Genomic DNA, 14,791 nt, shown 5'->3' with positions numbered 1-14,791 from the left:
TTTTTCAATTAAAACTAGCAAGTGTAACGTCATATTATGATATGTAGTAGATGTGAAACTCGCCTGTGGCATGTTGCAACGGAAACCGTTTACTCTATGAACCAAACAGAATTTGTCCAATAGAAACTCAAGTTTTCGTTTAACGTTTTGCAACGTAATCCGCTAAATGAATACACTCCATCAATATCACACCGTCCCTGAATTCTAAAGGCAACTGTTGCTCACAGTGGTAACTGGTTCTCTCCCCGTCACTTATTGAGCAACAGTTGATTTTAGACCTCAGGGAAGGTGTGATGTACTCCAGGCGATTTTTCACATTCGCACCCCAATGGTGCGGTGACCCGGCAGCTGGTGTTCGGAGGACTAGGAAGGGGTCAAATGGGGTGGATGTGAAACTCGCCTGGTTGCCGGAGTACATTGGTGATATCACACCTTCCCTGAGATCTAAAGCCAACTGTCGCTCAAGGAGTGACTGACTAGCCTGTTGGGGGGCGATTAAACAACGGAAGCCATTCAGGTTAAATGGAAGATGGCGCGGGAGCGTGAACTGGGCGGGACTAAAGTTGGAAAGCTGAACGTTGTGCAAATACTCTGCCATATCAGGGCGCGATTGACCAATCGAAGCTCATTTATGGCTTCCAGACCCTGCTGTATTGACGTGCACTCTGTTGTACTACTTAGCTGACAAGTTGTACCATTATGAACGCTAGTCAGTGAGAGTATTGTGCAATGAATGTTGCAGATCTTATATTCTTACCTATCCCAGAAGATGGTACTTCAGTTCTTCAAACCTAGTCTAATCTGAGGTGTAAGAGCTAGGAGTAGGTCTATGTACCCTGCACATATCTCAAAGCTAGGTAAAGGAGCCTCTGGGTAAAACCGTTAAACCACAAATGCATTGACTGCTTTGTTAAGTTGGCTCCAGTGAGGATATCTATGACGGGCACCACGTTTGTCCATGGCTGGCAAAGATAAGCGAAGGCTTGACTGACTATATTGCAGATGGAATTGGTATATTGGCAAGAAATATGGATGGATATCTTAATTTAGCAATTCAAGCCTGTATGAGTATTATGCGCTTTTTGCTTAACAAATGGGATTTTTTCAGTTAAAAATAGAATAAAAAGCAAAATGCTATATTATTTCTGTCTTAAAGTTGCAGCGTTAATGATGAATTCCATCAAACATATTCATGATCATGGAAGTAAGAGATGCAGGGTTTTTCCTGGACAAAAATGGGGCATCGGTGCTGGGCGTTGCCATTGGTGCGGTCCGGCGACCAAACATTTGAGGTCTGGTGTTGGCCGCAGTGACAACATTTTGCAGTTTTAAAGCAAATTTCCTGCAATTCTACACATTTTGCTATGACTTATGCAATCTGAATGGCTCAAACATAACAAAATTATGCCATGACAAAAATACATCATTCTTGGAATTTGAAATTCTTCCTGTGCAGATTTTATTTTGTTGATTGTTTGTTCTCAAAGATGATCTTTAAAAAAAATACATAGGTCCGTTACGCCGCGGGGCGGCAGGTAGCCTAGTGGTTAGAGCATTGGACTAGTAACCGAAAGGTTGCAAGATCGAATCCCCGAGCTGACAAGATAAAAATCTGTCGTTCTGCCCCTGAAAAAGGCAGTTAACCTACTGTTCCTAGGCCGTCATTGAAAATAAGAATTGGTTCTTAACTGACTTGCCTAGTTAAATAAAGGTGAAATATATTTTTTTAATCAACTGTTTGGACATAGGTGGCCCGTCCAAGACTTTACTATGCAGATAAAACCCTGGAATGGATTTAGCATGAATTAATTTAACTAGGCAAGTCAGTTAAGAACAAATTCTTATTTACAATGACAGCTTACCCCAGCCAAACCCTAACCGGGACGACGCTGGGCCAATTGTGTGCCACACTATGGGACTTCCATTCACGGCCAGTTGTGATACAGCCTGGAATCGAACCAGGGTCCCCCCCGGTCTATAGTGACGCCTCTAGCACTGAGATGCAGTGCCTTAGACCGTTGCACCACTCAGTCAGTAGTCATATAGCTTATCCCTGCCAGCCTTAGTAATTTAACATTGTGTCAATACTTTGGCGGTGGTGCAGTGACTCATTTTAAAAACAACCTACTGGTAGTCAGGCCTGGAATTTTGTATGCAACAATCCATAGCCTTCTAGCTTCTTCTTCACTTTTTTTTAGACTTATGGTCAACAAATGCAGTGATATAACTGTGCATCAAATAGATTTTACACACACCTGTCGAAACTTTGTGATTGTCTGCACTGGCCATCAGTTCTTCGGGAAGCCCCCCCCACATGTCAATGATGCTTATTTGATCTGTCCTTGGTGATGGTCTCAAATAATATATGCCATTTAGCAGATGCTTTTATCCAAAGCGACTTACATTCATGCTTGCACACAGTCCCGGGAATCGAACCTACTATCCTGGCGTTGCAAGAGCCATGCGCTACCAACTGAGGTCCACGAATATAACTGACATTGTTTATTTTGTCCCCTCTCTCCCCCCTGTTGTCTCAGCTGTCCAGAGGTTCCCCTGGTGGCTTCCCTTGCTTACAGCCAAAGCCCCCCCCCCCCCCCTTACCCCCTGCCCTGTCACGAAGAGCTGGCCCGTCCCCCTCCTCTGCCAAGCTGTTGGACATGCCAGGACCCGTGCAGAGTCGGGCCCGTGTGTACACAGATGTCAACACACACCGGCCCAGGGAGTACTGGGACTACGATTCCCATGTGGTGGAATGGGGGTACATACCAGTCTCAAGTCACAGTGACATTGGTGCTTGCTAAACTATTATGAGGCTGAACTGACTATTTCTCTTCATTCCATGTTAAATCTCAAGGCTAGATCAAGGTCTGCTCCCTTTGTGTCATTTGCAGTTTAATTTTAATTGCCTTGAATGGTGTAATTGACCCCAAAAAATTCTGCCTGCAGAAATCAAGATGACTTCCAGTTGGTGCGGAAGCTTGGACGCGGGAAGTACAGTGAAGTGTTTGAAGCAATCAACATCACCAACAACGAGAAGGTTGTGGTGAAAATACTCAAGGTAAGGCCACAATGAGAAATCAATATCATTCAGATCATAGAATCATAGATTGCCATTCGATACAGACTTGCATTTGGATTCATATTGAATTAAAATCGCCCAGACAATCAATAAAATTGGTCTTTATTTGTGTTCATAGCCCGTCAAGAAGAAGAAAATCAAGCGTGAAATTAAGATCCTGGAGAACCTCCGCGGAGGCCCTAACATCATCGCCCTCAAAGACATCGTCAAAGACCCAGTGGTGAGTAGGAATGGCGGGAAAGATGTGAAAACACTATTGTTCTTTTAGAGCATGCCATGACTTTGGTGCAACAACCCTTTCTCTTCTTTCAGTCTCGGACACCCGCCTTGGTCTTTGAACATGTCAACAACACTGACTTCAAGGTAAGCCAGAGCATCTGTTTTTTTACACCTGAGTCTTATGCACATCGCAGCAAAATGTTTTACAACGGAAAATTTAAACGTTTCTGATTGGACAAGTTCTGGGGTGTATTCACTAGGATCCAAATGGAAGCAAACTAAACTGGGAGGAACCTACCTGAATTTATCCAGTAGACTCTAATTTTCAACTGTTTGGACTAATGATTACACCCCAGGTAGTCCCTCTCCGTTTTAGTCTGTTTTCTTCCATTTGGTGCCTAATGAATACGACCCTGATTCTTGACTGTGTACAACATCTCTATTCTGAAACAAAGCCCTGTGAAACCTTCGTTCTTGGCATGCATGCTGTTTCCCCAGTCTCGTGTGTGTGTGTGTGTGGAGGGACAAAAAGGTGCAGTGCTATGTCTTCCGGGCCAGGATGTTTGTTGTCCTTTGGTTCTATCCTCAATCGCTGGTACACTATGATCAAGTTTGGTGTGGAATTACTTAATAATAGACCTAAATGTTACCATTCAGATGCCCAAGTTGATAGCTTGTGATTTGAATATGGGAATTCTTTGAATTGGATAATGTGTTCAGGTTGCAAAGACCTATACGTGTGTTATTTTCATTTCACTAGGCAAGCCAGTTAAGAACAAATTCTTATTTACAATGACGGCCTAGGAACGGTGGGTTAACTGCCTTGTTCAGGGGCAGAACGACACATTTTTACCCTGTCAGCTCAGGGAGTCGATCTAGCAACCTTTCGGTATTGGCCCAACGGTCTAACCACTAGGTCCATTATCTACCTGCATGTACTGTTCAGGGTGTAGTTAAATGTATTGATTCACTGCATCTGTTCTTACTTGCAGCAATTGTACCAGACCCTAACAGACTATGACATCCGGTTCTACATGTTCGAGATCCTCAAGGTTAGTCTCGTAATGTTGTAATTTGTGTGAACTATCCCATTCATTTGTGTTAGAAGCCCAGAGACTTTGCCAGACATGAGTCAGCATTTCCCCCTCTCAAAACAAGAACATTCAGGTGCTTAGAGTATAGGGCTCTTGTTTGTCTTTGTCCAATGGTTACATACCAGCTCTCTATTTTGCCATCAACATGTTTGTGCACCGAGACTGGTAGACAACATTTGTTTTGTAATTGCTGCCTTTTATTGCATTACTGTGTTGAGTAAATCCCCAGCCTCATCGTTGCTAACCAGAGGCCATTTTGGCTCTTGGCTCTGTGCACAGGCCCTGGACTACTGCCACAGCATGGGAATCATGCACAGGGATGTGAAACCCCACAACGTGATGATTGATCACGAACACCGAAAGGTGAGTGTTTATGACCAATGCGGCGGAGACACAATAATTATCTGATTCTCCCTAGTCAAGACCTTTGTCATCCATTGAATGTGACTACAATATGTAGGTTAGTTTAAATAGAAATTGGATGGATATTGTTCCACAACAATCCTCAATACAATACCCCAAAGTCCAAGTAGTCTCTCCCAGTTTCACTCTGTTTGGTGCCCTAATGAGCACAACCCTGTTGTATTTCTCTCAGTATTGACTTGCCTCTGTTTTGTGTATTCTTCCAGCTGCGCCTTATTGACTGGGGTCTGGCTGAGTTCTACCACCCGGGACAGGAGTACAACGTCCGAGTGGCTTCTCGCTACTTCAAAGGACCCGAGCTTCTGGTCGACTATCAGGTATGTTGTCCTGCTACTGTTATGAATTGTGTGACCAGCTCAGTCTATATTATTTGCTGTTGTGTACATCCCATGTATATGCATACAGATACCCTTTTCACAATACTGAGCTGTGCTGGTTACGCATCCACCATAGCTACTGGAACCGTGCTGGACAGGGCAATGTGAAAACAAAATATAAAAATAAAACAAAATTTAAAAAAATTCTCTCACCGTCTTTGTGCAGTTGTATGACTACAGTCTGGACATGTGGAGCTTGGGCTGCATGTTGGCCAGCATGATCTTCAGGAAGGAGCCTTTCTTCCACGGCCACGACAACTACGACCAGGTAAACACACACTCTCCAATACTTTGTCCACCATGTCTCAAAGGTCACACTCATTACCAGTGAAGAAAATAACCTTGGGCCTGTTCAGGAGGGTGTAAGGTTACAGAACAAACAGATAGAAATAGACTGTGTAGAACAGATATGATTCTGTTGGGGACAAAAGGGAATCCTGTCAGCTCTATTCATTCCATTTCTATCTGCAGCGTTCAGAGCGTTTCACGTCACTGAATACGCCCCAGGTGAGATGAATCACCTGATGTTGTTTCTGACTTTGTAGTTGGTAAGAATAGCCAAGGTGTTGGGAACGGAAGACCTGTATGACTACATCGACAAGTACAACATTGAGCTGGAGCCTCGGTTCAATGACATTCTGGGAAGGTACGTTGTCTGTCTTCACTAGTGTGCGTTTTTTACACTGGGTTTGTAAACTCCTTTCTCATAGGGTTTACAGTATGTTGCATGTATAAAATAAATGCAAGCAGGCCCCCCCCCCCCCCCCCCCCCCCCCATATTCTCACCTGAATACACCTTTAATACCTGTTGTGTGCATGCCTGTGAAGAGTGTGTAGATGTGGGTGGGTGTCTATTTTAATAAATCCAATGAATATATATACCATCACAAAGAAATTCATTAGTTTAGGCAGGTCATTATTCATTAGTTAAGATGAAAAAAATGTGTTTTTAAAAGAATATAATGGAGTTAATTGTTACTGGTTTGTGCAGCCTGTAAGCTACATGGCAGCACCATGCAAATTAAGTCACTAGTTTATTTTGTTGATTAAAGCAGACAATACACACTCACATTCCCTTGCCCTGATCAGTCAACACACGTATATTTTATAGTAAAAATAGAATGGAATATAACAATAAAATAGAAAAATATGGGATCGTGTTGAACCGCGGTCATATAACAAAAGAGTGATATTTTTAAACAGATCCCAAGCCAACACCTTTTTGAGAATTTGTATGTGCTTGAGAAACCTTAATCTGCTCTTTCCGATCATGTTACTAAAATCAAAATCGGACCTGAATGAACCTCTGTGTAATTTGAAAAAGTCACTTTTGATCCAGGTTTCATTTTTTTCCTATCCTCACTCCGCGTGTTAGGGAGTGATAAAAAATAAATAGCAATCTATATTTTGAAAAGCATGCGTGTCTCGTGTTCATATTTCACAACATCTGCATGCTTTTGGAGTTGCTTGTACCCGATCGAGCGAAACAATAGGCCTACACTTGATTTCAGGCTTCATTGTTGCGTGCTAAATGTTTCTGATCAGTGATGGATGACTAGATGAGCTACCACCTCCATGTATTTATTTGCCCAGCCAGGGACCAATTGACCAAATTTACAAAAAGATTATGTGAAGCAAAATCACATTGCTTGATTATCAGGCAAGTCACAAGCTTTTGGTTGGGAGTAGGCTACTATGTGAGTGAAGAGCAAAATAATAAACGTGTTAAGCTACATAACTTGCTAGCAACATGTTCTGATTAGTGCTAATACAGCCAACTAGACTATACGGTGATCATGAGCATCACTCACCTCAAACTAGCTAACATTTCCCCAGCCTAATTGTAACCAAATATCCAAACAGATTCAGTGAAAACAAAAACCTGACATTGATTGATTTATTGAGTCCCCACGCTGTCCCAGTCAAAACAGTGCTGAAATGATCATATAGTTGACCACACGCAGGTATCGCTTCAAAATGTATTATAACGATTGGATAAGTTGAGGAGTTTCGGCGCGCAACAAAGTGATACATGCCTGTCAGTGTAGTGTGCGCCAATGCCTCTTCAGCATTACTGCCATTTTTGTGTTTAACATTTTTCATAATGGCAAGAACAAGTTTGATGTCGGACAACAACAATAGAATGTTCCTGATTTAATGCATGTCAAAGACGGTAAGATGAAAGGGGACTTTTATACTGAGGGGTTGGTGGGACTTTTAAACACATTGCAGCAATCATGACTTGGTCGGTTGGCAGGAAAAATCAAACTACAGGCTTTGTTGCTGGAAATAGCCCCCCCCCCCCCCCCCGGTTTCGTCTTAGTTTGAAAGGGATATTAGTTGTTCCTGCCATAAACAACACCTGAATCTAGACACTGCTGTGCATAGGGGTTTGTCTTTCTTCTTTTTTTGCACTGCTGCTAACCTGCTCTCCCCTTCCAGACACTCTCGTAAGCGGTGGGAGCGCTTCGTCCACAGTGAGAACCAGCACCTGGTCAGCCCCGAGGCCCTGGACTTCCTGGACAAGCTGCTGCGCTATGACCATCAGGCCCGGCTGACCGCCCACGAGGCCATGGATCACCCTTACTGTAAGTGCGAGGAGGGATCCAGTTGCCAGTACATTTAGCCGAACTGCAAAGTCAATATTGGCTATATCGTGAAAACAAAATGTAAGGTTAGGGGTATGGTTAATCAATAGAAAATTATGTAGAAATGACAATGGACCTACAGGTAACTGACAAAAAAATGGAAACACTTAAAAAGTATATTGAATGCGGGTGTGGTTTCTGAGTTAATTAAGCAATTAACATCCTATCATGCTTAGGGTCATGTGAAAAAATGCTGTACTGGCCATTATTTTGGCTACCATGGCTATGACCCCATAGGATGACAATGCCCCCTTAAACAGGGCACGAGTGGTTACTGAATAGTTTGATGAGCATGAAAACGATGTAAACCATATGCTGTCTCAGTCACCAGATCTCAACCCAATTGAACACTTATGGGAGATTCTGGAGTGGTGCCTGAGACAGCTTTTTCCATCAATAAAACACTAAATGATTGAATTTTTCATGGAGGAGTGGTGTCACATCCCACCAATAGAGTTCCAGACACTTGTAGAATCTACGCCAATGAGCATTGAAGCTGTTCTGGCTCGTGTTGGCCCCACACTCTAAGACACTTTGTTGGTGTTTCCTTGATTTAGTCAGTTACCTGAATATTAACTGCTGTTTTTCTGCCCCGCAAATGTATTTTGACACAAATCAAAGGCTTGTTATGACCGGGGTTAATTGGCATCTCAACCAAATTTCTCTGTTGAATGCAACTCGTATAAGTTATTTTCATGTAATGAAGGAGCAGGGAGTTTTAGTCTTTCGTAGGCTGTATGTCATGCTATAAGAAGATTATTTTGTTTGCTCTAATCCGGGTCTTGTTCATTAGGGCACACTAGCAAAACGTTTTACAACGGCAAACAAAAACAAGCATGTCTTGTTGGAAACGTTCAGGTAGCGCCGCCTCGGTTTACTCTGCTTTCCTTCATTTTGTGTGTAATGAACACGACCCGGTTATCTGCAGTTCCTTATGACCATCTACTTGCAGTGACTAGGGACTCGAGACTAGAGATTGTTCACTGTTTTTAATATGAGTTCTTTTGTCCACAAAGATACTGTTGTGAAAGACCAGGGTCGCATGCCGGGGTCGGCTAACCCGTCCGGCGGAAATACTGCTGTAAGCACAGCCAACATGGTCCCTGGTGAGTGCAAACACACACACACACCCTAATCATCCTAACCCTCCCACCCATGCATCCTCATCTGAACTCCCAGAGACTCCCATCACTCAGTGTTAAGGAGGATGTTTTGTCTGCGGGAGGCCAAGTTTGGAAATTAAATCGAATCATGCAGCCGACTTGGTCTGTGTTAAGATTAAATTAAGCAGCTATATTTGTCCATGCAAATTGGACAATCTTCTATCAAGGGTTACCACATTGTCATTATTGACATACTGTAATTCAATCCAATACATTTCATAAGAGCTAAACTCACCATATGCCAGTGCACATCCCTTGTCATCTTTCTTATGTAACTCATTGGTTATACAGACCTGCCAACATGCACGCATTTTGTGTACCAACTACGCAATTCTCTGTTCATGTACGCAGGTACGAGATCCAAGTTAAAAGTACACAGAAATAAATAAGGCCTCATTTAAATAAAAAAAAACATGTATGTGTATATATATATATATCGGGATGTTAGATTCACTCAGTGGATACATTTTTTATTACTGAAATGATTTTTTTTTATATATATATATATATATATAAATATTAAAATAAAAAAAAAAATCATTTCAGTAATAAAAAATGTATCCACTGAGTGAATCTAACATCCCGATTCTTGAGCTGCAACACACGGGCATGTACGAAGTTTGTGTCAACGGACATGGAGATGAATACATCATTATTGGACGTAGCTACCCCGTGTCTGCCCCTCCTCCTGTTTGTTGTGATGCTGAGTTCGCCGACTGTCAGCTGTACGTAAACACATGGACAAATCCATTTCTCGAATCCGTGTGTTGTGGAAAGGTTAACACTAATTGTTTCAAGCTAACGTTAGCGAACACAAGATGGACATTAAGTGGTCTCTAAAGTGCCAGCAGTTCACTTGCATCTGCTAGTGAAAGAAATTAAATGCATATGCGAAAAATAACTGGTCGCATTTGTTCGAGTGTGATGTGCATTTTAATTCTGCGTCCCATTAGTTGTATTTTCCACGTAACATCACGAGGATCACGCAACCTGATAGACAGTAACTGTAATGATGATCCACGTCACAAAAAGCATTACAAAAGTAGAATAAAATAATAAATCTAACATCTTGGCATTAAATGGAGTTGGGAGTTTAGAAGACCGCTCGATGAAGAATGAATGAGCGTCCGCTATTGGCTATAGAGGCAATGCTTCTAAAATGCCTTTGCACTAGATTTGAGATTTGATCAATTTTTCAAATCTGAAATCATGTATGCGCTGCAAAGAAACACAATAGAGACCTTCACATCGGCTGAAACACCGGGCTCTTCTAACTAACCATGTTCAGATTCCCTTTGCGGTAGCCTACTTAAGTTTTGTGTAGCCAGTTTGCGGTCTGTGTCGATGCGATGATTTGTTTTTATCTTGTTCAAAATGATTTTGCTTTTAGTATTGATTAGGAACCGTGTCTAAACAGCCAATACTTGTGAGCTGGCCCTAGTGATTGGCCCTGTTTGAGAGGTGACAAGCGTTCCTCTACTATAGAGACTAAACTTGGGGGCATAGATAACTATCTCCATTCTACACTTGTACATGTAATGGAATAAACATACAATCTGTGCTAATTACACAAAACATTTATTTATTTTAAATGTTCTGTACTTATCAGTGTGAATCTTTTATTTATGTTTTGTACATACCTTTTCAGAGGGCTGAACTGAACCAGGTGTGATCCATAATGTTTGTCTAAGCACACGAATCTCCAATTTGCCGCGCGCGTCTGGTACTCTAAAAAGTTGGACAGGGTTGGCAGGTCTGGTTATACTGTAGCTCACTGCATCATCAGAACTCCCTTGGAAGAGTGTTTTCTAAGTAACCCCCGTGGTTATCTCTGAGGTGTTCGGTGGTTAAGCTAAATTCCCCTTTTTTCCTCTCAAGGTATATCTGCCTTGCCAGCTGCTACTGCCCTGGGCACCCTCACCGGCTCGCCCGTCCTCTCTACTGCCACCAACGCCCTGAGCACCCCTGTGCCCGCCGCCGTTAGTGCCCCCCAGTGATGGCACCCCTAGGGGAGTAAACCTATGGGTGCCACTCATGCAGGCACGCACCAACATCTCTACTTACTCAGTCAGTCCGACTGCCCTGAGATCCAGGAATGTCAACCTCTGAAGGCTATCTCGCCTGAACAATGTTTATTTGTTTCTCCTTGATTGAACTTGAGTTAACCAGACATGAAATGAATGTTCTGTGTAATCGACACATGCAGGTATTTATTTAATCTTGATGGCTGTGTGTGTGTGGCTATGTCCACAATCTGAGAATGAGTCACGAATCCAAGGGTGATGGGGGTTTCTCCCCCCCGAACACGTTTTCATTTTGTACATTACTGACAAGTAGTTAATCGGAAGGTAACAGGAAAGGGACATTAGCATTTAGACCAAAAGGAGCAGTCTGCAGTTTACTAATGCAACCTTGTCAAACGAGCGCTGGCGAGCACACCTTAAGCAATTCCCATATTTAGTCCAGTCTACTACTCTATACCACCATTATGAAAGACTTCCCCTTGGTATTTGGAAGTGTTTGGTGCTGTTCTGTGCTCCAGTGGTGTGTTGAAACACTGAAGCTGCCTCACTCAACGTATCCTAATGACACTTCAGCCTGAATAGTATGTCTTGCCTTTCTACTGTACTGGATACCTAGTTTTTGATGTAAGGGTTCCCTGACAGTTTTCCTTTTTTTTTACTGAAATGCTGTAGTATTCTGGATGGGTTTAATTTACTGTGGCAATGGTTTGATGGCAGTATTGTCATTCGATCCCTTCGAAAGCCAGGCAAAGCTATACGTTCTGTTATTTAGAAAAGTTTCTCTCAAACTTGCTGTTTTCCAGTTCCTTGATTTAATTCAAGTCGTGAAACACTGTTTACTCAATCGCTTGAGAAAGAGGAGACTGACTAAACCTTTTTGTTTTCTCGGGGAGAGTAAGTTATATGTGGAGAAAATATGGATGGTGTTAGATATAAGATCACACCTGAATATGAAGGCACCGAAGTCCTGGTTAAGTTGGCTTGAAATGTGTTTATCTGCTGTTAGTACCTGAGGTAGTGGTTTTCTTTTTGTATTTAGTTTGTTTCGGGGATAAGTTTCTTGGATCGATCACCTGTTTGGCTAACACTTACGGTGGTAAGAAAAAGTATGTGCACCCTTTGGAAATACCCGGATTTCTGCATAAATTGGTGATAAAATCTGATCTTCATCTAGGTCACAACAATACACAGTCTGCTTAAACTAATAACACACAAACAATTATACGCTTTCATGTCTTTATTGAACACACGTGTGAACATTCACAGTGCAGGGTGGAAAAAGTATGTGAACCCTTGGATTTAATAACTGGTTGACCCTCCTTTGGCAGCAATAACCTCAACCAAATGCTTTCTGTAGTTGCGCATCAGACCTGTACAACGGTCAGGAGGAATTTTGGACCACCTCTTTACAAAACTGTTTCAGTTCAGCAATATTCTTGGGATGTCTGGTGTGAATTGCTTTCTTGAGGTCATGCCACAGCATCTCAATCGGGTTGAGGTCAGGACTTTGACTGGGCCACTCCAGAAGGAGTATTTTCTTCTGTTGAAGCCATTCTGTTGTTGATTTACTTCTGTGTTTTGGGTTGTTGTCCTGTTGCATCACCCAACTTCTGTTCAGCTTTAATTGGTGGACATATAGCCTTACATTCTCCTGAAAAATGTCTTGATAAACTTGGGAATTAATTTTTCCGTCGATGATAGCAAGCTGTCCCGGCCCTGAGGCAGCAAAGCAGCCCCAAACCATGATGCTCCCTCCACCATACTTCACAGTTGGGATGAGGTTTTGATGTTGGTGTGCTGTGCCTTTTTTCTCTCCACAGTGTTGTGTGTTCCTTTCAAACAACTCAACTGTAGTTTCTTCTGTCCACAGAATATTTTGCCAGAATCGCTGTGGAAAATCCAGGTGCACTTTTGCATAGTTCAGATGTGCAGAAATGTTTTTTTTTTTGACAGCAGTGGCTCCTTCCGTGATGTTCTGCCATGAACACCATTCTTGTTTAGTGTTTTAGGTACTGTGGACTAGTCAACAGAGATTTCTTTAAGTCTTTAGCTGACATTCTAGGATTCTTCTTAACCTCATTGAGCATTCTGCGCTGTGCTCTTGCAGTCATCTTTGCAGGACGGCCACTCCTAGGGAGAGTAGCAACAGTGCTGAACTTTCTCCATTTTATAGACAACTTGTCTTACTGTGGACTGATGAACATCAAGGCTTTTAGAGATACTTTTGTAACCTTTTCCAGCTTTATGCAAGTCAACATTTCTTAATCTTAGGTCTTCTGAATTCTCTCTTGTTCACATCAGGCAATGCTTTTTGTGAATAGCAAACTCAAATTTTGTGAGTGATTTTTATAGGGCAAGGCAGCTCTAACCAACATCTCCAATCTCGTCTCATTGATTGGACTCCAGGTTAGCTGACTCCTGACTTCATTTAGTTTTTGGAGGAGTCATTAGTCTAGTGGTTCCCATTCCAACCGACACTGTAAGTGTTTAAATTATGTATTCAATATAGACAAGAAAAATACAATAATTTGTGTTATTAGTTTAAGCACACTGTTTGTTTATGTTGTGACTTAGATGAAGATCAGATCAAATTTGATGACTAATCTATGCATAAATCCAGTTAATTCCAAAGGGTTCACATACTTTCTTGCCACTGTAGATACTGGAAGATGTATTGAACTTGAAGGGGTAACATTTTCCCTGCGTTTTAGTGCCATAAATGGGAATCTTGTGTAAGGATAGACTCGGCTGTACATATGCATCCTTTTTTTCCATTTGAAATCTCAATATATGAAAAATACATGCATACATGAACAAAGTTGAGTCCTTACATCACTGTATATATTTTTATGTCCTTTGAAAATATATGTGTTAATAAACACGTGTTTTATTTATCAAGTAAATCTGATTGTATTGCAAAAAATGTCAGTGTCCCCTGATTGTAAGATTTTACAAACATTACTTTCCTTATAGTATTCTTTTGAGAGGTCACTTACAGTGCATTTGGAAAGTATTCAGACCCCTTGCCTTTTTCCACATTTTGTTACAACCTTATTCTAAATTGTATTAAATATTTTTTTTTCTCATCAATCTACACACAATACCTCATAATGACAAAGCATAAACAGGTTTTTAGAAACAGTTACACATTTATAATAATGTATTTTTAAAATATTACATTTACATAAGTAATAAGTCCTTTTACTCAGTACTTTGTTGAAGCACCTATGGCAGCGATTACAGCCTCGGGTCTTCTTGGTTATGACGCTACAAGCTTGGCACACCTGTATTTGCGGAGTTTCTCCCATTCTTCTCTCCAGATCCTCTCAAGCGCTGTCAGGTTGGATGGGGAGCTTCGCTGTACCGCTATTTTCAGGTCTCCAGAGATGTTCGATCAGGTTCAAGTATTTTATTAGGATCCCCATTAGCTGTTGCAAAAGCAGCAGCTACTCTTCCTGGGGTCCACACGAAACATGAAACAATACAGAATGACATAATACAGAACATCTATAGACAAGAACAGCTCAAGGACAGAACTACATAGATTTAAAGTCTGGGCTCTAGCTGGGCCACTCAAGGACATTCAGAGACTTGTTCCGAAGCCACTCCTGCATTGTCTTGGCTGTGTGCTTAGTGTTGTTGTCCTGTTGTAAGGTGAACCTTCGCCTCAGTCTGAGGTCTTGAGCACTCTGGAGCAGGTTTTCATCAAGGATCTCTCTGTACTTTGCTCTTTTCATCTGCGACTCGATCTTGACTAGTCTCCC

The 14,791-nt window shown here is 41.9% G+C and overlaps 1 protein-coding gene and 1 non-coding gene across 2 annotated transcripts; both read left to right on the top strand.

Annotated features, from left to right (window-relative positions):
- Window positions 1–2,629: 2,629 nt before the first annotated feature.
- Window positions 2,630–13,921, top strand: LOC129842474 (casein kinase II subunit alpha-like). The gene is made up of 12 exons (XM_055911037.1): window positions 2,630–2,758; window positions 2,947–3,058; window positions 3,198–3,299; window positions 3,392–3,442; window positions 4,291–4,350; window positions 4,672–4,755; window positions 5,022–5,132; window positions 5,359–5,460; window positions 5,738–5,838; window positions 7,635–7,780; window positions 8,857–8,946; window positions 10,882–13,921. The coding sequence occupies exons 1-12, from the start codon at window positions 2,658–2,660 to the stop codon at window positions 10,998–11,000; spliced, it is 1,179 nt and encodes a 392-aa protein (XP_055767012.1). The 5' UTR covers window positions 2,630–2,657; the 3' UTR covers window positions 11,001–13,921.
- LOC129842492 (small nucleolar RNA SNORA57) lies at window positions 3,764–3,901 on the top strand. The gene has a single exon (XR_008757608.1). It is a non-coding gene; the product is annotated as a small nucleolar RNA SNORA57 (small nucleolar RNA).
- Window positions 13,922–14,791: the final 870 nt, after the last annotated feature.

Source organism: Salvelinus fontinalis, unplaced genomic scaffold (genome assembly GCF_029448725.1).
Source record: "Salvelinus fontinalis isolate EN_2023a unplaced genomic scaffold, ASM2944872v1 scaffold_0043, whole genome shotgun sequence".
In the NCBI taxonomy this organism is placed as follows: domain Eukaryota; kingdom Metazoa; phylum Chordata; class Actinopteri; order Salmoniformes; family Salmonidae; genus Salvelinus; species Salvelinus fontinalis.
This window is presented reverse-complemented; position numbering and strand designations above follow the sequence as displayed.